Genomic DNA, 27,926 nt, shown 5'->3' with positions numbered 1-27,926 from the left:
AGTTATATGAAAGCAGCAATTAACTAACCATAAACGAAAACGTACTTTTTAAAAATGATAATTCACTGAATGTACTGTGATAATTATATCGATAATAAAGGCCTTGGAAATGGCTCTGTGGGCTAAGCCAGCACAGAACTATCTCTGAGCTTATTTTGGCCAGCCTATAAATATTCCAACAATGAACGGAAAGAAGAGACTAGGCTATATTTCAGAATAAAAATAAAATATGTAACTAAAAACTATTTTATATGATAAACACACAATAAAAACATATTTCACAAACCATTTCTAGAACCCTCCAAGATTCTATGTTTGGAATGAGGACATTTTATTTTTATACTGCCCCAATCTGGTATCCCTGATTGTCAATCACCTGTCCCATCATGCACTAGGACCCCAGCGCCAAGGACAACATAGACAGGGGTGGGGTCACTGCCGGAGGCAGGAGCCAAACAGAGGAGGTTCAGCAATAAGGCAGATGCTTTAGAAAACATGCATCTAGCATGTCTGCTGAGCTAGAACAGCCCATTCCCCACCCCTTCAGGGGAGATGCAATCAAGCCTGTCTCAGGCCCACACGTTTAGGAGGGAGTCACCATCTCTAAAAACAAATGAGAACTATAAAGTCACTCCCACAAATCATCCCCCATCACATCCACCATTTCCAACACTACAGATCACACTGTGCCTACAGCAGGGCAACTGCCAGCAAAAGAGCAATGCGCCTCTCACTAATGACACCATAAGATGACAGACAACTCAGTGCAGCTTCAGGCACCTGTGCAGTGCATCATGGGAAATCCTGGTCATCGCCAGCTACTGATATTATCAAGACTTATTACAGAGTTTGGGGTTTCTAACCAGAAGTATTTAATCAAAATGCATTAAAGTCTGAAGCATGAATCCAAATGTATCTAGCAAAAGAGATACTTTCTAAATATTTGTTATTCATTTATGTTATGCATTTTATGTTCTTATTACTTTCACGTTTCCATTAATAGTTTGCTCTACAATCTCACAATGATAGTTTGATATTTTCCATTGAAGAAAGAAAAAGTACTTGTATCATTTATTGGAAGCAACTACAGCACTTTAATTAAAACCAGAGATCATGTTCCTACAGCTCTGGAAATAATTTTGAAGAAGTGTAATTAAAAAGGTACAAAAGCCAGAGATTAAAAGTGTTAGACATTTAGAATGGCTAAAAGGACAATACTTCTTCACATCTTTAGCAGTTTACTACCTTGGAAAGGAAATCGGTACTATTAATAGAACTGCACCTTACAGAGAGAGCATAAGAGTCAAGACCATATTTTAAAAATCTGCTTGGCATGAACACACGTTTTATAGTTACTACTGGGCTTTTGAATGATCTATATTATACAACTGTCCAGGGCTGAAAATAAAGGAATGTTATTTGTCATATACAAGAGGTAATTACAAAAAGAATAACTACAAGACAAAGTGCCCGAGAGAGTTTACATATCTGGGATTGTAATACTTGCGTTACCTCGGTTTATATACACTGCACAGAACGCAGTCCACACCCATCTATGACCTACAGCGAACAGGGAGTTGAGGCAAACCTCTTCATGTGGTAGTCAGACTCAATGTTGCCACACTATGTTTTTTTTCCTAAATAATACATATTTACAAATATATACTGAATCAAAGATTACAGCTTTTATCTTGTACATAAAAACAAACATATTCAGGATTAAGTCGCATACTGCTTTACATACTCTGGGCAGCTCCAAGCGCTGTACATAACGGAAGACTTTAAGGAGGCAGAAAACTAGCAAGAAAATACAAATTAATAATTGCACAGAAATTAAGCTTACAAACAATTTTATGTTAAAGGGGTTAGATGACGAAAGTTTTTAATCTAGAATAAAAAAATTGCTAATAAATATGCATCAACAGACGACAGTTTAACGTCATCAACGCAACAGAATAACGCAGCTTCTCTTAGGAAGTTGTTTTCACAAATCTGAGTATGCCAAGGGCTGATGAGTTAGTCCTACTTAAACAGTCATGTGTCAATCCATTTCGTTCTCGACGCAATACAGTTTTAAAAAATCTGATGTAATGAAAACAATCAGTAATGATTCAGGCAGATGTTACATGTACCCCCTTTTTTTACTTTGAGGGTAGGGTTCCAGTAAGAGCCCGGCGATTTCAGCCTGTAACAAATTAACCATTACCTTAGCTCAATTGTAATAAAGTAAACTGATCAGCGACTTTCTCGAATTTCTAGGATCGAGGGGATCGAAATGACAGTTTCTAAAACGATAAGGTTATTTTTAAATAACGTTGCTGATAATTTAGTTAATCAGCAATGTTCCAAGGTCTACGCTTTTCATACAGGTTTAGCTCAGAGTAGAGAGCACATATATATATATATGAACTGTGAAAGCATCCTATTCATGAGCAACAGAAACTGCTTTCATGTCACACTAGCGCTCACTAAGCAGCTCACCCCGTGAAGCCTAGAACACCCAGTCAACTGTGCTCATAAAGCGTCTTGATTCAGTGAGATCATGGCAGTTACAATCGCCCGTGCAATAACAGATCCTCAGGAAATGCAGTAAACATGTCGCTCACTGTGCAGTGAGCCTCTCTTGCGAATCGGCGCAGCACCAGTGCACATGGACATTCCACAACAGTCCGGTTCAGACGAGAGTTACTACTAAACTGAGGACTTTCGCGCGTCAAAACGTGCCTCATCGTAACCCTTAGCAGCTGAAAGGAAGGGCTGTCTGCTTGCTAACCTTGTAAAAAATTCTGATCGTGTAGCCTCTTGCACGGACCGCACGTGCACACTTCCATATCGATGACCAAAGGCCACACGAGCCTGAAACGCACTAACCTGGTTTGGGTCTGATGCCTTGAAAACATGGCACGCCATCTCGGATTCAGGGTTGTCAGGCTGAGTCCTGATAAGGTAGGCAAAATAGGTGATGTCATGGCTGTTGTGAATGAATCTGGATATATGCTGTGCTTTGTGCTCGAAGATGAAGACGGACGAGCTGCTGTTGCTCGCAGGAACGCAGCGTATGAGCGGTGGGATCAGAATAATCTGCACCTCCCTGGCCTGGGCCGAACCTGCTTCGCTCCTCTCACGTCTCCTGCGGATCTCCGCCACCAGCCAGGGCAGCATGGGCAGCGTGGTCCGCCTGTCCAGAGGCGACCAGCCCATGTACCAGAGCGCAAACCTCTTCTCGGGCTTCGACGGGTTATTCGTTTTGTCATCCTGACTGTCCGTAACTTCCATCTCCGTTTAATTCAAGACCACCACGAGAAACCAAAACAAAAGGTCTTTAAAAGCCAGTCTGTGTATCGCTAATATTGGGTTTCGGTAGGGAAGCTACGAGCTATCGTTCTGAAGAATGCAATCGCTTGTAGATTTGTAAAGTCTGTAAATTATTGCAAATGTTGATCTGGGAAATAAACTCAGTATACATTCACTGTAAACTTTTCCTTTAGGATAAAAAAGTTATTACTGAGGACGCGCTTGCATCATACATGTGCACTTCTGCACAAAGAGCAAAATGCATAAAACATCCAGTTCTTCAGGTTGGAGATTTTCCTGCTGTTCCGCTCTATGCTTCGATTCGGTTTTTCGCTGATGATTTCCGTCCGAAGGCAAATCTTTTTTTTTTTAACGCACGGGAAACACAACTCAGTCCCCTACCTTAAGAGCATGAGCACGTCGAGCTTAAACGTGGCGTCCTTTCCAGCTGGCAACACGGAAAACGAGACGGGGGAAAAATAGATAGCGAGAGAATGTGAAAACTTGTTTTCGTGTGTATAGACGCGCACGGATGTATTTAACCCATGATCTGCAATGCTGGACTGCGCTCAGTTCTGGATCTCTTGGAGCTGCTTCCACTCCCCAACGAGCATGCCCTCCGCACTGTTTATGTTTGCCACTGCTTGCTGTAATATCAGCGGGGGGACTGGTCTTGCCTGCCTGTAGCTCCGAGAGGAGTGGCTGTACTTGACACGACTAAGGAGGCTTCCTTCTACTTCACCGTGCAAGGAAAAAGGCGCTGCTGCGTCCTTACGGTGGGAGGAGAAACTGCACATGGCGCTTTGAGTGCCCATCTTTCCAGCCTTGCCTGTGCACCAAGGTTTCTCTGGATGGCTTGACAGAGACCTGTACTCACAGGCTCATGGCTTCTGTCCTGACTCGGGTAGCATCTCAGAATGCATTTCCGAAAAACCGACAAGATACACTACACGAGTTTTGTCGCTAAAATGACTGTCGCTGCAGCAAAAAAAAGGTTAAGTTACTAAGGTATCTACTGTGATTACGCAGGCACAGAAATAGTGTACCTAGATAGGATACCTCAAAATGAAGGGTTAGAACTTTGTTACATTATGTCATAAACATAAATTATATGAGTTTCCAGCCATAAGGAGTAAGTTATATGGGGTTATGCACTTTAGCATATACTTAACAAGATGCTGTCTAGTCAGACGGAAAAAAAGGGCTCATAACCCTTCATTCTTGTCTCGATTTCTTTTACGTCAGGAGATTTATGCTATCCTTAGAGGTCTAATGAGTGACTAACTGATGAGATGACACATATTAATGTTGATGAGATTAGATGCAGCATCTAAGATCGAGGAACGAAGAGCAATTAAAAAGGCCTGGAAGTAATTTTAAGAACATTATAATTTCACAGATTTTATTAGTAAAGTCTTTATTAATAAAATAAGGTTTTGTGTATATATCTAACTTGATGTGCTTTCTGAACTTATATTCAATGAACGATTGCAGAGCTTGAGATTGTAAACCCTGAATTAGATGAAGTGTTTAGAAAATGGATGGTTGGATAAGGTATGCTAAAGGTATATTTCAACTATTCCTTGTGTGCCCAGTTTCTCAATATTCACACTGGACTAGGCTTCAGTGTGATCAGTTTTACAAGAATTTAGTAAAATCGGAGTCATGTGGGTTAAAAGTATTAATAGACTTTCACTTTGGAAAAATATTTTCTTGTGACCTTAGGTAGGTAATTCATATGTCATCAATGCTGTAAAGGAATTATTCAGTACCCATAACACGGCTGCTCTTTTTAGGAGCTGTATACCTGCGGTGCAATTTTCCTTATACACTACAAAGAATTCTGCAACACACTGTTTTTGGTTAATTTTATGGTAAAGTGTACAAACAGTACATCCAGGTGGAAAACATCTGCTAGTGCTTACAGTCCTACTGTCCAGCAAGAAAGCTGTAGTATACATCATATGGAACACAGCCAAACACTAAATAATACTTTCTTGGTGGTGTTGTGTCTGTGAAACCTATCGCACACTGAGGTTAGGAGTATCAGCTGTGCTCAGTGCTCCAGTGCTGTCTGGAGTTCCTTGAAACCTGTAACAGGATTCCCAAGCATTAAGCTGTCTCCCAGAAATAGATAAAATATGCAACTAATGTAGCCCCACCACCACTTTCTGAACATGTGGTAATGTACCTCACCCCAGGGGCTGGCAGACAAATAACAGACCCAGTCAGAGCTCATATTCTTCCGCATTTATGCTATAGACAATGCAAAAGCTCCTCCTGCTTCTCTATAATGTCATTAGGTTGCAATCTGCAGTGTCAAGAAACAGTTCCAACAAATCACAAAAGCAGTACATTAAGCCAAGTCACAAGTGACAACTCCAGGATATACTGTACTCCAGTGTTTTATGCTGCATGATCAAATCATTACTGTAGCCATAGTAAAGCTGAGTGGAACACATGGAAGTTTTTTATTGCCTGTACAGTATACTACATGGTAGGTCCAGTAACAACATGCACTCCATGTAAAAGAGGGTTGTGTGATGTCTGATGTAGATAAAAAAAGCTATGTATAAGTGGTGACAATCACTATTCATTTTTGCTAGTTCAGACATTTGTAAAGGAGAAACTGATAAAGATAGTGAAACAAAGGGTGGACAGCCAAGTTTATTTTTATTTTAAAAAAGAAAAGGTGGTGTAAAATGATTATGTTCATTATGTTCACAGGTCACTCATGTTTTATGTCTTTGTTTTAAAGTATTTTAAACAGTACCAGCCAACTAAATAAAGGCATAACTGGTGTTGTCTTGATCTTTTTAAATAGAACTCAATTTAATACTACACACAATTCTGTAGATTTCAGAACAGACCTCATTCAGGGACACTCTAGCTTTTAAAAGCTCTCCAAAGATGTGTTCTGAATAACAGATCAAAACATGCTTGTGCTGGTACGGTCTTGTTTAGTGTACTGCAAAATAAACAAATGTTATAAATACAGTCATGCACCTGTATTCTTTTGTTCTCTTTTTTCTCTTCTATATACTGCATCCCACAACACAGTGAAAGCATCTTTGTACTCAGTGACAGTTATACAAAGTTGCCATCCGTGTCCTGTTTTATGTTTCAGGAGAGATCATATCAAGCAGAATAAGTAGGAAGTTCCAGGCCGTCACCATTACACTGTTTCTAAAACAGCTGCCATTTCTCTGAACTGCCTGAAGAAGTTCTGAAAATAAGAATAAAATAAAGTTATAATTGTAGAAGAAAAAAAACAGGTAAACAAGACAAAATTAATATATAAATCAAGTCTACTAAAATTATGATTTTATTACAAAAAACAATCAGGCTTTCTCCTGTCAGTATGCTATATTTTAGTATACAGTATCTTTAAGCAAGAATGCAAAATATTAATTCTAATTGTAATTAAATTCACATTGCAACAATGTCAGTGAGAACATAGAAACAGACTCTGGAGTTTAGTATTGGGTTTGTATTTTGAAGACCCACTTATATTGAAAGTTAAGTAAAACAAGGGAACTGACCTGGAACTGTGGGACTGTCATTTCAAAGGATTTACTCAATAGTTGCCCTGTAGTGTCAGCAATCTTTAAAGTCATGGAGACGTAAGGGTAATTGAGGGACCTGCAGGTGTCTGAGCTCACAGCCATTCCCAGTTTCCACTGCAAATCAACCAACTAAGGAAATAAGAAAAAAAACTATGATGAGGTTGTTTCTGGAAATATTAATATAATACAATATTACAACAGAAATATCCATGACTGTAATCCCTTTCAATACTGAAACAAGTTAACAATTCTTGACAATTACTTTAGACATACTGTATTTCCCCTTGCAAGGTTATTTTGATGCATACAGTACAAGATCTTAGTTTTAGTGCATAATTTTAAAAATAGAATTGCTCTCATTATTCCTCTCATACAGTAATATTTTATTGCGCTCTGGTTTCCTCCCAGACTCCAGCCATACTGGTAGATTAATTTGGTTTGTGGGGAAATTGGATTTACTGAGAGTGTGAGAGTGTGTGTGTCTGCCCTGCGATGGGTTGGCGTCCCATCAGGGTGTACTCTGCTGTGCACCTGTTGCTTGCCGGGACAGGCTCCGGCTCTCCTGAGACCCTGAATTGGATGGAATAATTTATCACCCCAGTCAAGGGGAAGCCAGAGCCCATCCCAGAACCAAAGGGTGGAAGGTGGGATACACCCTGGGTGGGATGCCAGTCCATGGCAGGGCAGACACACACGCAAGCACTCACATCAGGGACAGTTATGCCAGAAGCCAATTAACCTACCACAGTTTCTTTGGGCTGTGGGTTTCTGTGGGAGGGAACCAGGGCACGAGGAGGAAACCCACACGAAGACAGGGAGAGCACACAAGCACCAAACACGCAGAACCCCAGGAACTGAACCCAGGTCCCCAGCACTGCGAGGCAGCAATGATAACCACTGCACCCCCCATTGTGGCATTATGCAGGGCTTTCAGTGCAGAGGCCTTAGCAACCACAGCTGCCCTGGCTGATTAAGGGTGAGCTGCAGCTGTGGGGCCCTTTAAGACACACCGAGCACCCCCCGGAAAGGTGAGCAGACCCACGCAGGGGGACGACCTCCCAGCGACAGCTGTGACCGAGCGCAAGGCCGCATTTTTCCTTCATTTTCTTTTTTCTCTTTTTGCCCGTCCCGCCGTGCAGTAAATCGGGTCAGCCCAGTCTGGATTCTGCTGTGCCAAGCGGTCCTTTTTCCCAGGCTGGACCCCACCAGATAGAGTAAATCCAGCCTGGATGCAGCAGTGCACAGCGGTGCCTTTTACTTTTGCTTCCCCCCTGTGTGTTATTTCATCACGGGCGTCTTACCAGTGTTCGCCGCGGCTCCTCCCACTCCCACATTATTACACCATATTTGTCCTTATTTTGGGAGTTCAGGAGCAAAAGGGCTTTACCTGTCCAATGTTTATCATGGCTTTTGCATTTTGATTGGCCAAGACAAATTTTCCCTGTTCATTCCACAGCTTGTGAATAAGCTGAAGAGCTTGTTTGGACCATCTGCTGCTTCTTTCACTCAACTTCACGATGAGCTCTTCAGAAGACAAATTGTTTTTTCCTGCTGTTCTGGAGTAGAAAAAAAAAGCTTTAAATTTCAACGTCACTTTTTATTGTTCATTTTCAGCAATATATGTGAATGTGAGTGCTGGAGGAGAAGTCCTCTAGTTTAATTCCATCTTGAAATAATATAATGCCAGTGTGTAAATAAAGAAAAGAATGGTATTAACAGTAAAAAAAGCACAAATGGTGTATTATCAAGCTTTGCATGACCATGCTGAATCTGAACATAATTTGACATTTCTATGCCCACCCTCTGCTGCAATGCTGTCTCATTGCTGTTGCTTTTGCTCACCCACCTCCAAGCAATCTGTTACGAGCGCTCAGTGAAATCAGCCTCATGTAACAGCAGTACGATAAACTGGGTCTAACAGAACAGAAACATACAGGGCTAGATTTCCATGCTACAGTCATTGTAGTTTTGATGGAATTTTACCTGTTTTGATAAAATTGCTACACTACATTGTCACTACATTGTCAACACCCCTACTAGCACAAAGAGTGTCATGTGATTTTTAATGAACAGCTAATTCGGGACCACCATCTAACATCTCTTCTTAAGATTGGCACCTCTTACAGCAGTGTCACCTGTCACTATACAGGCAGTCCTTAATATGTGTCAGACATACAGTAGGAACCAGAAAGTCACAACATATAGCAAAAATATAAGGAGAACTTCTCCCCATAAGAAGTGCTTAAACATTTCCCATGTGCTTTAAATTGAGAATATTTTCCCATAAGAATTAATGGGATGAAGTGAGGTGAGGGACCATAAATTAAAAAGAGGGTGTTTTACTTGTAGCTAAACAAAGGAAGAATGTTCCACTGTAAGTCCAGGTTCCATTCCTAAATAATACAACTGTGCAATTAATAGCAGAATAATTATTAATCAGCTTACATTTCCATTTCAGATACAGGTATGTACATTTAATTTACCTATAATATATAAAAAACCAATAGAGATACAGTCACCAGCTCCTTTCGATCTGTGGTGTTGTCAAAACCATGAAAGTCATTCGCTGTTTCAGGTTACATTTTTTCCCCACACACTGTTCATGCATTATGAACAGGGTTAGTGATAACCTAACGAACGTTAGCTATATCACACCCTGACCCACTGGTTGGATCAGTGATGTACAGCACTGCATGGTGGTAAGACTTAACCTAAATGTTGGAGCACAATGACTCATAATCTAAGTCAAGTGTAACAGCATTGTCCTGTGAAATGTTGCTTTGGAAATAAAGTATATTTTGATAATAAAAACAGCACTGTGTACAAGAAGAAGAATTTGTAATGTTTGATTTTGCTCTTCACAATTTTTTTTTTAAATTCTGGAACAAAATAATCCATGAACCGCCTACCTTATTGGATTTTGGAACCTTGAAAAACAACATTTAAGTGTGGGCTTTTTTATGTTGTGTTCAATTTATCAATGCCATCATTACAAAATGATGTATAGCTGGGCAACTTGTAACAGGAACTGCCTGCACTGGGACACTGATTTGAAAATTCTGTCCAGAGGGAAGAGAGCCACCTACTGGGCCAGCATCACAGTTCACTACAGCAACCTAGTTTTCCTTGTCTCCAACCCCTGACCAGCCCTCTTGTTTAGCTTCTGATATCTGAAAGACTGGGTGTCAGGGGGCCTTGTACAACGTCACAGCCTTTTCTACTGTGCCCAACAATGATTTGATAATGTATAAATTAGATTAACCACAACAACTGTAATATGCCCATAAGTAATGTAAATAATCTGTTTTTTTATACAATCATTACCTGAATATACTTGGCAAATTGTGAGTAGTACATGTCATACAAGTGATAAAAGATCTGCTGAGGTTTATCATACTGTACATTAGATTAAAAAATATACAAGAATACCTGAAAATGAATAAGACCATATGAATTATTTTCTGGAGAGCCTCCAAGTCTAATTTCACTCCAGCTTTCTGAAGCCTCTGTTTTAAAATATGAAAATGAAAAACAGAAGTTACCATTATGGACACTGAATTCTTACTGGCAATGAGGTCATATGAAAAGGTGTGAAGCAGAACAAAGTGCAAACTCACTTCACAAAGGTCACCTGTGTCCACAGCTGGGCTCTGCCCCTGCAGGTGTGTAACAGCCTTCTGACACTGAAAAGATTACACAGGTTACCCGGATTGCAAATTCCACCATTCACCACGCAGTTCAACATTAAAGTCAATCAGCTTTATGGACCTTTTGCTGTGCTTTTGTGGCAACATCTGCATAGTGGTGGACACTGTAAAGCAGCAAAAAACAAACTATTTCCACAAAACACTATAGGATTAACATAAGTAAGAAAAACTTTGCACAAGCTGCAAATCAAGCTCTCAAAATATAATATAAACAGTACATTAACTCAGGCTGCAATAAACGTATGTACATCCAGCATACAAATAATAGTTCAGCTAATGTGAGTTAGTTAATTAAATACTATAGAACTGACCTCCAAAATGAAGGTACTATGTTAAGATTTATTTAAATAAAAAAGGCTTCTAATATTTCTGAATTCATCCTAACAAATACATTTAACAAACGTCCATGATGATTCAATGACATTTACAAATTCATTAACAGTTTACTAACAAGTAATATTACTCACATTAAACACCCATTAAATGTCTCATCAAACTTCTAACGTTCTCATTTTTTAGTTAAACATCCAATCTGTATCAACACCTTACATTACATCATTATGGTGTACAAATTTAACATGAAAAATTCAAAACAATCAATATTGACCCAAAAATTGATGTCGTTTAATTTTCATTCTTTTGGTTAAGCTTTCCGCATATAAACTGAAACTTTATTTTGAATGAATTCATCCATTTTAAGTTGGATAGATCTTCCATCTGCTGTAGTGAATTGGTAGTTCAACTGCATTCATTCAAGTTGCTCCTTATCCTTTCTCATATCTGCGCACATTAAGTGGATTTTTTTGTGACATCAGTAAATACCACCATCACTGCTCTACACAAGAATTTCAACTTTCTCTAAGAAAGAAAATAAATTTAATTGAATTGAAACTGCTGCCTTGGGGATGAATAAACTATTTTTAACTGAACTGGAAATGTGAACATCATATTAGTTTCTGAAAGACACTGCAATAGAACCTGAGATTCTTAATGGATCAATTAAATAAACACACAAAACTGAGATGTGTAATACACCCCTGAGGTTTGCTCATGTAAAAGAAGGGGCTTCAGACTTTGGTAAAATATTTATAATAAGTGCTTCTAGTAACTGATTGTTATCATGAATTTGGTCACACCCCAAACAGCTCATTCAACTTGAATTTATTTTTTATTAAAGTGATGAGAATAAGGAATAATTCTAGTCAAATTACTTTTAAACACATTTCCAAACCACCTTGGTGTGGAACACAGTTTGTTCAAATTTACATAGATTAATTAGAAATGTAGAAAGTTCCATGTCTGCTGACAGGAGAAACTATTTTCTGTCTTATAGTTTTTGTTTGTTTTTTTTTACCATTTGCGATCACAAATAAGAAAGAAATGCAGGTTACCAACAGCTAGGAACCTAAAAGGTATACAATGTATATACAGTAGCTACGGATTTAAAAAAATTCAATACATTTTCTTTGCAGCACTTTTCAAGATATATTTACTTTACTATTGTAGTCTTGGCTAGTACAAATATAATGTAATGTTTTTAAGTAATAAAACCTTTAAACTGTAAAGTATACATATTTTAAAACCTAACTCACTGAATGATTCATGTGCAAACTGTGGTTCACATTTCACTATTTGAAAAATGAAAGTAATATTTACATATTATTAAAATTGAAAATAGACTCGTGGTTGCAAAACACTTTTATAAATAACTACAGCTGGTTAATTACTATTTTTGTGTCATTCCTTCTTTCTGACTAGAACAATCCTGATTATAGCCTATCTGTAACCCTAACTTATAAAACCAACGACTGGTACACAAATTACAGACTTGGCCAGAACTGATATTTTTACTTGAAAATTACCATATTTCCATTATGTTAAAATGACACAATGGTGCCAATTAATGTAAGTGTAGAAAACTGGTAGGAGGCCACAGGCTCCTTTGACCATAGTCTACGTCAATCACTATCCATAAGAATTTTCACTATATGAATCAGTGATGTCTGTTATCTTATGACTTTTGTTGTAACTAGAAAAAAAAGTCTTGTACATAATCTGATAATTAATTTGATGGACACTATCAACAATATGTGAAAATGTTACATTTGTAACCAGATTATCCTAGTCTTATTCATTTGTAAATCTGAAAGACAACAATGTTACAAGTGCAATGGAGAGAGAGATTCAGATTATTTGGGAAGGAGTGCTTACTATTTCTGCAAACAAGTCTGGAGGTAGCTTTCCAATTCTTTCAACAGTCTCCTCAAAATCTGAAAAAAATCCAATACTTTAAATTTCAGTTCCAAAAATGTACATCTTCACCTAAATTAACCTTGTCAATCATCGTAAATTAATCCATCTCTGTCTAATACACACTGATTCATTATCGCAAGACTGACTAAGATTATCGAACCACAGAGAAAAAGTATAGTCTGTCCTCGTTACAACCTCCCAGTGACACTGACATTTCCGTTTTGTTGTCTCAGACAGCTGATCATGCTTATGAGAGAAAGGCTATGTCTTTAAGTCAACCTTATGAAAATAAGGCTTTGCAAATGCTGCTTAACAACAGAGCTTGGCTCGCTCGATAAAAAATAACGTTAGATAATCAACATTTAAGAGTAGGCGAAACCACAAAAAAAGAAGTGCGTATCTAGAAGATAAACTTCATGTGACATGCAAGTATATAAAATATTAACTGTCGGTAACAAATATGCACCCCAGTTTAATTCCAATATTACACAGACCCCCCTGTCTTTCCTTTTGTGGATTACTGTCATTAAATGTATAAAACATCAAAGTAAAAAGTGGTTATGCTATAGGGATAGTTTATACTGACCACAAGCCAGGCCCACTTCAAACATCTCTGATCTGATCTTCAGCTACAGTTTCCGGGTGAGGATGACGTCTGTCACCTCGAGCGCGATTGGCTGGCGAGCACCCCACTGCGCGAGCTGGAGCACCACCTTGTACAGCTCGCGCTGCGGGGGCAGTATTGTCCTGTTGTCACCGCGCGCGGAGTTTGAACGCGTGCATAGTGCCCGAGTACCGCAGCTACTGTGACTCATTCTTTAAGTAAAATATACTATGGTAATGTTAAAATGTAAAAAAACAAAACAAATCTAATTCACAGCGACAGCGGAAACATTTGCAATGTCATAGATGTGAAATTTTCTCTGTTGTACTGATGTATTATCACACGTTGTGCGGGTACTGTACATAGTATTTTCATAAACACTGTTATGAGCCGAACATAATACATGGGATTGTACAATGCGAAATGCGTCCACTTCCTTTATGCATTTCAATAAAAAGTATTGAATAAAATAAGTTATTGATTATTTCATGGCGCTGATCTGGCTAAATCCCACTTCTGGCTTTCAAAGTAATCTCGAAAAATAATAATAATAATTGCTTACACTCAAAGTGCTGTACAGGTAATGGGGACTCCCCTCCACCACCACCAATGTGCAGCCCCACCTGGATGATGCGACGGCAGCCATAGTGCGCCAGAACGCTCACCACACACCAGCTATCAGTGGGGAGGAGAGCAGAGTAATGTAGCCAATTCATAGAGGGGGATTATTAGGAGGCCATGATTGGTAAGGGCCAGTGGGAAATTAGGACAGGACACCGGGGTTACACCCCTACTCTTTTCAAGAAGCACCCTGGGATTTTTAATGACCACAGAGAGTCAGGACCTCGGTTTTATATCTCATCCAAAGGACAGCACCTGTTTACAGTATAGTGTCCCCATCAGTATAGGACCCACATGGACCACAGGGTGAGCACCCCCTGCTGGCCCCACTAACACCTCTTCCAGCAGCAACCTTAGTTTTTCCCAGGAGGTCTCCCATCCAGGTACTGACCAGGCTCACACCTGCTTAGCTTCAGTGGGTGCCAGTTGTGAGTTGCAGGGCGATATGGCTGCTGGCCTAATCTCCCAGAAATCATTTCCGTGCCTGTGGAGCTTCTGGTTCACAATTGCTTTCGAGCACAATTTATTATTATAGTATATATAAAAACAACTACATATAATCTATACTGAAGTACTATACTATACTAATGCCCCAGTATAGTGATGGGGACACTATACTGTGAACAGGCGCCGTCCTTCGGATGAGACGTAAAACCGAGGTCCTGACTCTCTGTGGTCATTAAAAATCCCAGGGCGTTTCTCGAAAAAAGAGTAGGGGTGTAACCCCGGCGTCCTGGCCAAATTTCCCATTGGCCCTTACCAATCATGGCCTCCTAATAATCCCTATCTATGAATTGGCTACATTACTCTGCTCTCCTCCCCACTGATAGCTGATGTGTGGGGAGCGTACTGGTGCACTATGGCTGCCGACGCATCATCCAGGTGGGGCTGCACATTGGTGGTGGTGGAGGGGAGTCCCCATTACCTGCAAAGCGCTTTGAGTGGAGTGTCCAGAAAAGCGCTATATACGTGTAAGCAATTATTATTATTAGTAGTAGTATTAGTATTAGTATTATTAGTAGTAGTATTATTATCACCGCCCACAAAAGCTGTCAGGTTTACAAGTGTCTCTATCAATAAGGTTGTATGAGTCAGCAAATGTTACATTCGAAACAGAACTAGAAATACAATGTAGAAATTGAACGGATTGCGGGGAAAGCACGGATCGCTCACGGCTCCGAGGGGAGAGAGAGACGGTCCCAGTGCTCCAGATGTAGAAAGACGCCCCCTAGCGCCGGCGCCGCGCATCCACGCTTCAATCGGGCTGACTCACTGCCTCCGGCGGTCTCACCCCTACCCTCTGACACGGCACCGTCCACCTGCGTCTCAGGGGTGTTTCACTGAGCTTCCAGCGCAAGCGCTGCAAGATACAACCATGAAGACAACACCCCCTGCACACATGTGCTTTAATATCTCGGTTCATACTAAAAGTGCTCCATGTTGTCTGGTGGAATTGTTTGGAGTCCAGTTTTAGCTCATACCGCTCCCAGCCTGCACCCCTCTGTGGGCGGCGAAAGTACAAGGCGGAAGCTCGTCTCATCTGTCAGGCTAAAGTGGCGAAGCGCTTAGGAACTTTAAACGTCTAGTTTTAAAAAATCCACAGGACAGAATCCGACCAGTCCGTTGCCAACATGGAGTGCCAGCGCTGGCTGCCTCTGGAAGCAAACCCCGATGTACGTATCTGCTATCCTGCGCTTTTAAAATCCACATGCTCATTCATTCTAGCGTGCCCGGTGTGATTGCGTTATTTTATCATCTGCGCTCAACTTGAACAATGGCAAACCGCTTCTTCTCTTTTTCGTTGTTTTACAGGTCATGAATCAAGTGAGTCAGTAGATTGTGAAAATCAGCGCTGAGCCCCACAGCTGGATTGAAATAGTAAAATGTTATAAAGGGAGTATGATGAAACAGGAGACAGTATGATTTATTAAATGAGATGCATTTTTGCATAACGTTCTGAAGTGCTCTTTGGACTAGGAATGCGCATAATTTCAAAGACATTAGTATTTTTTCTCTTTTTTTATTGGAAAGCAGTTTTGAAACAATTCCAATCCTGCCTCAGAGTCTGGCAGCTCTAATACACTTGTGCTTAAAAGCATAGTTACTGGTGATTGTAAACGTCACATTGCTAATTTTGCACAGTTGTCATCGTCTAAAATTGCTCATTCATGATGGAACCCCAAACTGTAAACATACAGTAGCTAAAATCCACTTTCACTTATTCAGGCTAAGAAATGTCACTTACGTTTTCAATAGAATATTTCCTGGTTTTGTATGTGAACTGTTTGTTATGATTATGATGATGATTCAACAGAACTTTATTTACAGTAAACTGGGAGAAAAAGAATCAGTAAATGTAAAACACTGAAATAGTAAATAGCCATACTGACCAGAAAGAGCACATCTAAATTTATTTAAAATAATAATAAAAAACTTTTTGTCAAGGACCTTCCCAGATGTTATTTCCTTCTGTTTTACAAGAACTTAAATAATTGTTCTTGTTATGCTTTTATGTACTGTATTTACTATGCAAAAAAAACAAGGAATTTGGTACCCAAGCAATAATTGTCTGTTTTATGCCTGCAATAACCAGAGGCTTGTTTTTCTGCATTAGTTTCTGAAGCAGCTGGGTTTGCTGCCGACTTGGCAGTTTGGAGATGTGTACGGTCTGGACCCTGAGCTCCTGAGTATGGTACCAAGGCCTGTGTGTGCGGTCTTACTTCTCTTCCCAGTGACAGAAAAGGTAACCTATCATTTCATTTAGATTTGATCTAAATTACAAGTACGTAGTCCACACCAAAACAGGTAGCCGAACACTAAACCAGGACCAAAAGAGAGACCACTGTTCAAACATAAAAAAACAGTTGGATTATGAGGCAGAAACAGGCTTTATTCTTCACATTTCTTGGGAGCAGCATGAAAGTGAAGCCCTTTTTTGATTAGAAGAGGCCGTATCCCAGGAGTCACAGCTTGCTTCACACTGTTACGTTTTGAATATCCATCTTTTTTTCCATAGTTAAGTTCCTCCCTAGCAACAGTCTCAGGGCTGAGCTGAAGTTTCAACCTTTTAAAGTGATATTAAGGAATACTCTAATTTTGTATGCAAGTAGCAAAATAATTAAGTGGCAGTAACAGCTACCATCAAGGAAATTGCAAGTCTAGTGCACACATGTCCTGCAGTCCCTCAGGTTACATTTCTGTGGTGTTAAGCTGGACTTCTGTTCGTATATCTTGTGATGGTCCTGTCCATTATCGTAAGCTGTACAAACAAAATACTTTTGTAAATCTAATAATAAATCAAAGTAATAAGGTTGTTTTTGTACTCTGATTCAGCTCTTGTCCAGAAATAACATGCTGTAACACTCTGCGTTAAATGCCTTTATTGTTTTTGTTTCTTCTATTTCTTCCCAGTATGAATCCTATAGACTGGAAGAGGAGGCAAAAATCAAATCACAGGGACAAGAAGTTAGTTCAGAGGTTTATTTCATGAAACAAACAATAGGAAACGCATGTGGAACAATAGGCCTTATTCATGCAGTGGCAAACAACCAAGACAGACTGGAATTTGGTAAGCATTTTTGGTCAGAGTACTTTGTTTTTTTCTTCAATATTGTTATGCATTGTGCAGTAGATGGCACTCTTACACTTTATTTCTTACAGATATTTAATAAAGTAACTGAAAGATTACAACACAAGAAATCAAAAAATAATTATACTTCAATAAGAAGAGTGGTTATGTTTGACAAAACAAGTTTCATAGCCTAAGCTGGGTTATAAATGGATTTATTGCTATCTCTGTTTTAATAAAAGTTCAATCCTTTTCTTGAATAAATGTCATTTTTAAATGTACACTTTCTATTTTATTTGCAACTTGCACTTTAAGAGGAAGAAAACATGGACAAGATATTTTTTTTTTTACATTTTGATAATGCTCGCCATAAATGTATAAAAGTAGATTCATTAAACTTTTGTTAGGAAAATGTACAAATACAAAATAATATTTTGAGTCTACTAAAACCTTTATATTTTGCTGTCTTGTCAATGTGAAAGTCACCCAGTGCATTTCTTTTTTTAAATCCTGAACATTGTTTTGTTTGTGAAAGCAGTATATTACTACAGGACTTAAACAGAGAACCACAGAACCAAGCAGACTAGATGGAACCAGCCAACCAACTCTCATCTGTAGCCATTCTTATTTTCTTGTTTCTATGAGCTGCACATAACGTCTCTATCCCTGGATTAGACAGCAGGCCGTCACAAGGTTCTGGAGAATTCAAATTTAGAACGAGATCATTTTTAGTGTTTTGCACACATTCCATAGTTGTGCTGTGTTGCTGCTGCGTTTAAATATACTCTTTTTTTTGCTTTGTACATACATCAAAGGACAAGACTAAATATTTCCAAGACAGACATATCTGTCAGCGTGCTGAAACTGATGTTAATATGAAACATTGGGGGTGAGATATAAGTATGATTTCTGTGTACCTGTGTGGTCTGTCTAAGGCATGACCTGTCTGGATTTGAAATGAAACTTAATTTTGTTTTACATTTTATATTTGTTTTTTCATTTATTTCCAGAACCAGATTCGGCATTGAAAAAGTTTCTCATTGAATCTAGATCCTTAAGCCCAGAAGAAAAGGCAATTTTCCTGGAAAAAGATGAGGTAAGAAACAATACAAAATGACTAACATTAAAAATGGCATTGAATTTAAGTTTATTTTTTTAAATTGAAATGTATGTACCTGAGAGTAAGCATGTCCTAACACAAGATACATTATGTTAAAAACAGACCTGGCAGTTTCTATACTGAAAAGGAAATGTTGAGCAAAATGGTGTTTTGTAATTTACAGAGGAATATTAATCTGGATTGAAGAGTATTCAGAACATTTGTTCGTTGAACGTTGTTCAGTTCTACCTTTTGCAATTTTGCGACACCTCATAGTGCACAGATCCCACCGCTAGAGCCTGCAGATTCAGGTCTGCGGCTCAGTGACTGTGGTTGGGATTCCACCTGGGATGAACATGTCAGGCTGCCCAAAGGACTGGGCCTGTTGCCTGGGAGACTGAATAGTGTAAGCAAGAGAGTAAGAGTGTGCCGAGGGCTTCCACGTGTGCCTCAGAGCACTAATCCTCGTCCTCTGTTCTCACCAAGGGGTTTCAGAGCAAGCTGGAATACCTGAACATTGCTGACGCATTCCAAGCCCTGATTTAAGAAATTCATAACTGAAACAACATTTAGCTCATAGGATGTTGATTTTGTCCTGATGTTAATGAATGTCTTCAGTTGGAGTTAATAGAATACTGTTTGAATGGTATCTGAACTATAAATATGGTGACCTAGTTTCAGATGGAAACAACATGCTGCTTCTCTTCTCACAGTCTAGTTGGGTGCTTTGTCTTTAACCTGTGTTGGAGATCAGTACTTGCCTTTTTGTGTGCATCATTTGAAGTTGTAGCATGTATTCCAGTAAGAGCAAGCAGCCTGGTTTCATACATAAAACATATTTTGCTGTTGTGCTGTTTCAGAGTATCCGTGTAACACATGAATCGAGTGCACAAGAAGGTCAGACAGAGGTGAGTATACTTTTGATTATTTTTTTCCCTTATTGATTCTTTTAAAGTAGTAATTTAAACCATATTAAAGATATCTAGCCACACAAAAGACTCTCAGGATTTGCTTCCACTGTTTTCTTCTGTCTGTAATTGTATTGTCTAAACCATCAACCTTCAAAGACACTTTGAAAATAAACACAGCATTGGTTACAGCATTACCTTATTTACATTGTCAAAGAAATACATCTGTATGTTGGAGTCTGAAAACCATACAGTATATTGTTTTTACATTATTATTTTACAGAATCCTTTGTTTTCAATGTTTTGCTTATTTCCCACCAGAAAGTACATCTGGTTGTAACTGAAATTCAATGTAAATCATCTGATATTAGAGTCTACTTTCTAATGCTTGGCATAAAGATAAAAATCTTGGTAAAAGTTGGTTTTAATTGTAAATGCCACTATAAAAAGTATTTCCTGGTTGAAAGGTCCTTATGTAGGGTTAGCAGATTCTTGTAGTTATGTGGGTTTTGTTTAGATGTTAGTTTCGTGATCTGAGATGGTAAGGAGGTTGTTTCATAGAGAGAATTTTCAAACAGAAGTACAATAATTATACTAAACAGGACTGTTGGACATCTGACTTTGGAACATAGTCATTTAGGTCATTTCACTGGCTTTAAACCAGTATCATTGAAATGGGAATGTAAAGGCAGTTTTAAATCTCTTGTATAGCTTGCCCATTATTTCATCTCTTAATTGTTCTATGCTCTGTTACATACTCTCCAGGACAAGAAACCATACATGTATGTATACACATTTGGATACTTATTGTACATTAATAAGAGGTTTCGAATGTTTTTAAAATATTGTGATAAATCTTGGGAAGCACAGATCACTTGGTCAGGATTAGTTTGTAGAGAATATTGAGGTTACTCTTAATGTTGAGGTGAACTTGTGCTTTTCCATTGGAAACGCATACAGTGCTCTCCAGATTTATTCATAACTCGGATGAAATAGAAAAAATACACATCATATAACACAAGGTTTTATGGATTGAGTAAAGTGCTCAGTGGAATAGAAATCCCAAAATTAACATTTATAGAGAGATAATAAGAAGATATTAGCATAGTTTGTGAAAGATAAGTGCTTTTAAAATATTCATTAACTGGTGTCTTCCATTATAGATGGTGATGGTTAAAAAACAAGTTCTGTACCCAATGTATTGATTAAGTTTTATGGAATTTTAGTGACTTTGGCTTATAAAGGTGTTAATTTTTTTAATATGTTTTGAATTTTTTTTTTCCCTGTAATTAGGCACCAAGTATAGATGAAAAAGTGGATCTGCATTTCATTGCATTTGTGAGCGTTGGAGGACAATTGTATGAGTTAGGTAAGTCCAGTAACGACAATCATTTTTTTTATACGCATTTAAAAACTCAGGAGTTTAGAGTTTATCTACATCTGCTATAAGAAAGCAGTTTATTCCTTGGAAGGCTACTCGGCTGCTGTGGCTATCGAGGTCACTGGCAGGCACATGGCACTGCAGGAGATGCATAAGCAAGCACTCGGGAACAGTGCAGAGACACTAATCAATCAGGTCAGCTTGTCTTTGGAAGCAATATGAAGCACCTGGGGAAACCCTGCAGTATGTGGATCAGGGAGAACATGCAGATTCCCCACAGAAGGTGTCACAGGTCAGAATCAAACCCAAGAGTTTTGAGGCACTCAACGCTCTGCCACTGCGCCACCTTATAATTCATAATCTTCTTAATTAGGTTTGTTTTAACATGTTTTCTCAGGCACGCTGCAAATTCTAGGAAAACACTGTACACTGACATCACAGGTTTCTGTGGCTGATACACAAGTTTACATTTTTGATTGTTGCAGCAGTCTTGAAAATATCCTCACTATGTACCACTGTATCTTTAAACTGTGTACATACAGAATTGTTGTCTTTAGCTCTTTTGAAACTGCATTTTAAATCTAAAAGAAAGATCACTAAGAGTCTTGTTTTTGGAGAGCAGGTCACAAGTATATGTGGAATCTGGAGATTGGGTTGGGTTGATTGCATGTTGTTTTTGTCACTTTAGGTCTTCATATACCAGTTTTATTTTGCTAATTTCTTATTTGTTGGAATCCTTCTGTTGTCTCATATTTTGTGTGGTCTGTTCAATGTTGCAGCAGATTTGCAAATTCACACCTTGATTTTTGACCTCCATGAAAAGACCACCAAAGGAGGAAGTTGGGTGCGATCTCAATATCGTGGCCACATGGTTGTATTTGTGGATTTTTTTATATCGATGGTCATGATTTTCTTTTTTTTCCTGATATAACAAGGCCTATTAGTTCACTGTTCAGAAAATCATTGTCTTTTTCTACAAACCTATGGCTGAGCTGGAGAGCAGTGCTAAATGTCTTGATTGAAGTCTGTCTTCTATTTGAGCTGACTGCTGACCAATGTGATTCCAGGGTTATTTTCTTTAGCTTTGTCAAACAGTAGAGGGGGAGACTCCTGTTATCACCTTTTAGCAGTTTTGCAGTTCAAGTAGGTGGTGGCAACAGCATGCGTAGCCTGCAGAGGAACAGGTAAAGATTCAATCATGTTGAAAGTTAAGGAAAAGAAACACATTTCGTCTGTGGAGCCTTCTTCAGGTGTGAGGAAGAGATGGAAAGTAGCAGATAAATAAGGCACAGGAGAACAAAAGACAGGGTAGGTAAGAAGGGGTGGGGAGCAGTGGGGAAAGGGGCATGAAGCAGGTGAGAATGAGTGTCCAAACTCAGGGAGAGCAGGAGGAGATGTGTGAAAGCTGAAATCTGCAGCTGAATAGATAGGATTCAGAAGAAGATGAGTCTCTTGTTAAGAGAAGGGGGAAGGTGTGGTCCAAGTTTAAGGATAGTTTTGGTTTCAGATGTCTTTCTGCAATAAAAGATAAGATCAGATCACTTTATTTGCCATATACAAATTCTTGCATTAGGAATTTCTTTTTACATACCCCAACTTGCTCTCCATGAGACACACAGGCACACAGACAAGGAGAGAAGCTTGGGGTCAGAGCGCAGGGTCAGCCATTTATACGGTGCTCCTGGAGCAGTTGGGGTTAAGGGCCTTGCTCAAGAGCCCAACAGAGTAGGATTCCTCTGCCAGCCGCGGGATTTGAATGGGCAACCTTTCAGGCACAGAACCTTAGCCACAGAGCCACCGCACTGCCCCATAGCCACCACACCGCCCCAGGTTTGATAACCTTTGTGCTATTACGTTTATGTAAGACTTCTGTAGATCTCGGAGTCTCTTAAAAAAAACAACAAATAGAATTCTCATTTCCTGGGTTTTCTTTGATTTGGAAATCTGTCAAGGTTGCAAGGGATCTTCAAGAAATCATGGCTGAAACCACTGCATGGGGACACATATGGAGAGAACAAAAAGATTGTGGCTGTTAGAGGTGAAGTGGGGAGCTATTGGTTTGGAGAGATCTCCCAGTCTCCTTCCAGTGTAAATAGCTCAGAATTTTCAGCAATAAATGCAGTAAATAAGGTAGCTGATGGTATAAGATGTCATCTGAGTAATTTGGAATTGTCCAGAAGGGCCTTGAAAAGGTGTGGTTTTGGATATATTTGGATGATTGGTGAGGACGGTTAAGTCAGCTGTGAACAAGAAGGTTGTGCAGATTAGGTCCATGATGTGAGATGAAGGGGTGTTCAAGAAAGAGGGTTCCAGTGGGAGAGCTATAAGATTGGGAAGTTGTCATTAATGGTCCTGGGAAAGAGGGTGTTAGGGAGGTTGGCTGTGCAGTTGTTGTCCACTCTAATATAGCATTTGCTTTCCTCGTATAGGCCTCTGATGACTGTAAAAAACTAGCGCTCTCTGTTTCAGCTGTCAAGAGCACCTTGAGCTTTTAGCACTTTTTCCAGGATCTATCCGAGAGTGAAGATGTAGTCATATAGATCTCCTTTCTTAGGCAAGATTAATTTTCTCCTTTTTTCTGCCGCTTTTGGACAGGTTCTGTTCATCTGGCATTGTTATGCACAGTAGCTCTCGCGGCCTTCAGCAGTTTTGTGCACATTGTTGACGTCCATTGCTTTTCTGATTTCAGCTGTCGTGTGAGGTTTGATGTTAGTATGACTGGAGTGCGTTTCAAAAAAAAAATGTGAGTTGGTAGGTGGTGAATGTAGCTGGAGCCAGATTAGCATTTTTGTAAAAATGTCCTCCCATCTGTTCGATTTCTTTGTGTCTTCTGCTACATTGTCACTCCCTTTTTAAATGCGTGGAGATCAACACACATCTGTACAGCAGCATGGTTAAACGGGTTTTGCTGTATGAGACGGAGACCTGGGCCGTAAAAGAGACACAACTTGCTGAACCGGTTGGCTTTGACTTCTGCTGTCTTTACATTACCTTACATATAACGTTAACAAGACAAGGCCAATGACAACACTGCATACCAAATAACAAACCAGCAGAAACGAAGACTGATGGGGTTTGGTCGCACTTTGAGATTGGACAAGTGCCGAATTTCCAAACAAGTGTTGACATGGGCACCTATTCCAAACACCAAATGCTGCCCTCTCTCAGGGCAGCATTTGGTGTTTGGAATTGGGGTGGGGGGGAGGAGAACAAAGTAATTTAGCCAATTCATAGAGGGGGATTATTAGGAGGCATAGGAAATTTGGCCAGGACGCAGGGGTTACACCACTACTCTTTTCAAGAAACACCCTGGGATTTTTAATGACCACAGAGAGTCAGGACGTCAGTTTTACGTCTCATCCGAAGGACGGCACCTGTTTACAGTATAGTGTCCCCATCACTATACTGGGGCATTAGGACCCACATGGACCGCAGGGTGAGCGCCCCCTGCTGGCCTCACTAACACCTTTTCCAGCAGCAAGTTTTTCCCAGGAGGTCTCCCATCCAGGTACTGACCAGGCTCACACCTGCTTAGCTTCAGTGGGCTGCCAATTGTGAGTTGCAGGGTGACTTGGCTGCTGGCCAAACACCAAATGCTGCCCTAACAGACCAAAAACTACTTGGATGCCAGTGATCAAAACAGACCGACAAGAGCGGGAGCTAATTTACAAGTTGCCAAGACAGGACTGCAGGATGGAGAAAACAGTCTGCTTTATGTTATATTAGGCACAAGTCATTAGACAAGAATTTCTTATTGTGTTGTACCCATAACCTTTCATTTATAAGCCTTCAGTGGTAACATTATTTTAAACAGAGTGATTCTGCTTACTAAATCGTTACTCTCTTAAAATAATACACACTGATATAAAATAAATACTGTAGATGTTACTGTTTAATTGACTTCATCAGAAACTTTGAATGGAATAATAATAATCCTTATAGACATGGGGAATGTAGCTGTTTCATTTATTTTCTGACAGATGGTCGCAAGCCTTTCCCAATTGTTCATGGAAAAACTACGGAAGACTCTTTTCTAGAGGTAATGAATACTCTTTCCTTTCATTGTCACTCACAAATTCTCAGAATTCAGCATGCAAATTAATTGGTACTAGATTTGGTTAATAGCAAAGTATACAAAGCTTTTTTTTGTTTAGGTGATTTACAATGTAGATTGCTTGCTGTATGTGGGGCATGGTGACTCTACTTAACCCCTGTAAAATTTTGAACCGGGATGGGGATACAAGTTTTTCCTTAAAGGGAAAGACAATAACATAAATTATAACACACCTGTAAATCCAAATACTGATGTCATGTTGCTGTACTGACCTGCTGCTTAACCTTTCCTCGTTCACTCATTCTCACTTCCCAGAGTAAATCAACAGCAGATCAGTGTGTCTAGTGTGATGGAAAGAGGAAATTAAAGTAAATTTTGGAAAATTATAATAAATGAAAACAGTCACTAAAAAAGTATGATTTTTTAAATTTTAAAATTATTTTTTAATGTTTATAATACATTTGCAATAACATGTCAAAGAGCCATTGTCTTAATAAAATATGAAGTTATATATATGATAGTTTTGAAAACTATTTTTGGAAATGAAAAATACAAATGTTGATTTTTGCCAGAAAAAGCTAAAAAATGCTTAAATGTCTTTTAGTGGCTCTTAAATAAGTATCCTAATAGATCTGTGCCATTTTCCATTTTTTGTGTTCTTTTCTAAGAAATTTGTCACGATAGTGAACATTTGGTTAAGCACTCAGAAGTCTTCAATTATCTCCAAGTAGTTAATATCTTACTAATTTAGAGTTCTTCTTTCAGTCACATCAGTAACTGGTCAACTATTCGTTTAATCTAATCATTTGCAGGAAAAATAGAATGGCTGATCACAGTACCTCATTCGTCATGCATTTCAATTTGAAATCAGTATTCATTATTGGCAAATGTAGAATCAGTTACATGTTTTTTTTCTTCTAGTTTAAGGGAAAACATAAAATCCCTTTCTGTTTTGGGGTGTTACTGGCAGGAGTGATATAGTTTTTCTATCCATTCTAAAAATGTTGGTTAAACCTACAATAAAAATTATCCAGTTATTGTTTTTTCTTAATTTAGTGCACTTTTTTCTGCTTTAACCTTATCAATGTATTATAGTAAAAGAATATCTCAGGATGAGCTTGTTTAACACAGTGTAACACAAACTATGATAGAAATTGAACTTTTGCAGAGATAGATACTTTGTTGATCCCGTGGGGGAAATTGCAGAGATGACTCTCAAGACATCTCCTTTCTTAACATTGCTTCTTTGGGAGTTCAGTGCTAGCAGTGCTAGGTGTGTTCTTTGAGTTAGGACGTGTGATGAAAATCATTTGAACCAGGTATGGCATAGTGTTTTGGCTGTTGCTATAGCGTTTTGGACCAAACTTCCTTACAACTGTGGCCATTCAAAAAATTGAATTGAAAAATAATACTATAATTGTGTTATTAAACAAACAAAGTTTTAAGCAATAATTTATATGCTCTACATTTATGCAAATCTTTACCTTAGTGATACCAGACTACTCTCATTGGATTACTGAATCATTTCCATTGTGATGTTGACTCAGGCGAGGTGTCCTGCCCTGGGCTGTGCTTGGGCTGAGTGGGTTTGAACCGCTTCATTATAGTGACACAACAGGTTTGGGCAGTTAGGAACTCCGGTCTCTTGTTCATATCAAAAACAAGAGAGTGTGCGTGGAATTTCCATAAATGTCACTTGTGGAGCAAGTTGAACAGGTGAAGGGATGTGTGTGCAAAATTTCCATAGTCATGTCCTCGGATACTAGGGTCAGTTCAGTGTTTCTGAAATCCCATTTTTGTTTCACAATACTTTACATTGTGCAAACAACAATCACATAGTCTAGGTTTTTAAATAAATTAGGAACTCTGTTACAAGGTACTGTAACTACAAGATAGTGAAGATTTAAAAAAATAAACAAGGTGCTGGCTGGACTGTTAGGGGTGGGAAACTCACATCTTTGTCTATTTTGGTCTTTGCATTCACATATGCTCTTTATGTTCGAGTGTTAGATAAATGAATGTTGCACCTTTCTGCTTCTTACAGCGTGAGCTCTTTGTCATGTTTCTAGGATGCAGTGGAGGTGTGTAAGAAGTTCATGGCACGCGACCCCGAAGAACTGAGGTTTACTGTGGTGGCTCTTTCCAAAGCTTAGGTCGTGTGCTCCTGCCGATGACACCTTTTGATAAACTCTAAAGAAATATTGCAAACTATTCATAAGTGTGGCAAGGTTTAGGATACTAACATTTTTACAGTGTGTAGATGAAACTGAAAACTATAAAAATGTTGTGATTTTCATCCATGACTTTTGCAGCCAAATTAAAAGGAAGAAAAGAAAGAGAATGCCGATGAGTGTTTGGGTTGTCTACCTTATCGTACATAAGTAAAGCCCCAAATTCATGTTTAAGTCTCCATTGTGAAAGGGTATCATGTAGTGTGATGATTAACATATCCTCTAGATATATTTGGCTAACCGGTGCTCAGTATTACTGTTATGTATTTCATTTTTTATTGACCTGTTCTCACACTGAAGCTAACAAGGGTGGTCTTTACACTTGTAGCAGTTGAAATTAAGGCTAAAGGTTTGGACGTACTAAACAGCTATGAAGATTAGTGTGGATCTAAATAAACACAGACTCAGTTATGTGTGTACTGTCCTCTTTCAATTTTTAACTCATTAGTCTTTGTTGTGCAAGGAATTTCAAAATACCAAATAATTATTTTTTTTCTTTAAAACAATAAAGCATCACATCCTTCACATTGCATAAAAAAACACTGCTTCTGTAAATATGTGCCCTGATATTATTCATTTCAGAAACTTAAAATGTTTGCTCTATGCCAGTTTTAAATTTCTATTTAAATTCAATTATATT

General features: G+C 38.9%; 3 protein-coding genes across 7 annotated transcripts in view; 1 reads left to right on the top strand and 2 right to left on the bottom strand.

Moving 5' to 3' along the window:
- tbc1d4 (TBC1 domain family, member 4) overlaps nt 1–4,022 on the bottom strand; it is a 60,667-nt gene extending 56,645 nt beyond the window's left edge. Inside the window, exon 1 of one of the 3 annotated variants that reach the window (XM_088644459.1) lies at nt 2,872–4,022. In XM_088644459.1, coding sequence (XP_088500585.1) covers nt 2,872–3,276 — 405 coding nt within the window. In that variant the 5' untranslated portion in view covers nt 3,277–4,022. The remainder of the gene's footprint in view (nt 1–2,871) is intronic. The other 2 variants (XM_088644461.1, XM_088644462.1) reach the window with 2 other exon arrangements.
- A 1,921-nt stretch (nt 4,023–5,943) lies between these two features.
- Nucleotides 5,944–13,547, bottom strand: commd6 (COMM domain containing 6). The gene is made up of 7 exons (XM_088644463.1): nt 13,407–13,547; nt 12,779–12,837; nt 10,478–10,543; nt 10,290–10,366; nt 8,248–8,416; nt 6,837–6,989; nt 5,944–6,520 (listed from the first exon to the last, which is right to left on the bottom strand). Exons 1-7 carry the CDS (start codon nt 13,429–13,431, stop codon nt 6,470–6,472), a joined length of 600 nt encoding a protein of 199 aa, XP_088500589.1. The 5' UTR covers nt 13,432–13,547; the 3' UTR covers nt 5,944–6,469.
- Nucleotides 13,548–15,487: 1,940 nt separating this feature from the next.
- On the top strand, nt 15,488–27,697 carry uchl3 (ubiquitin carboxyl-terminal esterase L3 (ubiquitin thiolesterase)). 3 transcript variants are annotated; one of them, XM_088644456.1, is made up of 9 exons: nt 15,488–15,718; nt 15,858–15,869; nt 16,660–16,788; nt 17,457–17,613; nt 18,624–18,709; nt 19,573–19,620; nt 20,914–20,989; nt 24,982–25,040; nt 27,125–27,697. In XM_088644456.1, the coding sequence occupies exons 1-9, from the start codon at nt 15,677–15,679 to the stop codon at nt 27,206–27,208; spliced, it is 693 nt and encodes a 230-aa protein (XP_088500582.1). In that variant the 5' UTR covers nt 15,488–15,676; the 3' UTR covers nt 27,209–27,697. The 3 variants fall into 3 exon arrangements, with proteins under 3 accessions (XP_088500582.1, XP_088500583.1, XP_088500584.1); XM_088644457.1 differs by lacking the exon at nt 15,858–15,869 and having other exon boundaries at nt 15,504–15,718; XM_088644458.1 differs by lacking the exons at nt 15,488–15,718; nt 15,858–15,869 and adding an exon at nt 15,930–15,962.
- The last annotated feature ends 229 nt before the right edge of the window (nt 27,698–27,926 follow it).

Source organism: Lepisosteus platostomus, chromosome 2 (assembly GCF_059453375.1).
Source record: "Lepisosteus platostomus isolate fLepPlt1 chromosome 2, fLepPlt1.hap1, whole genome shotgun sequence".
In the NCBI taxonomy this organism is placed as follows: domain Eukaryota; kingdom Metazoa; phylum Chordata; class Actinopteri; order Semionotiformes; family Lepisosteidae; genus Lepisosteus; species Lepisosteus platostomus.
This window is presented reverse-complemented; position numbering and strand designations above follow the sequence as displayed.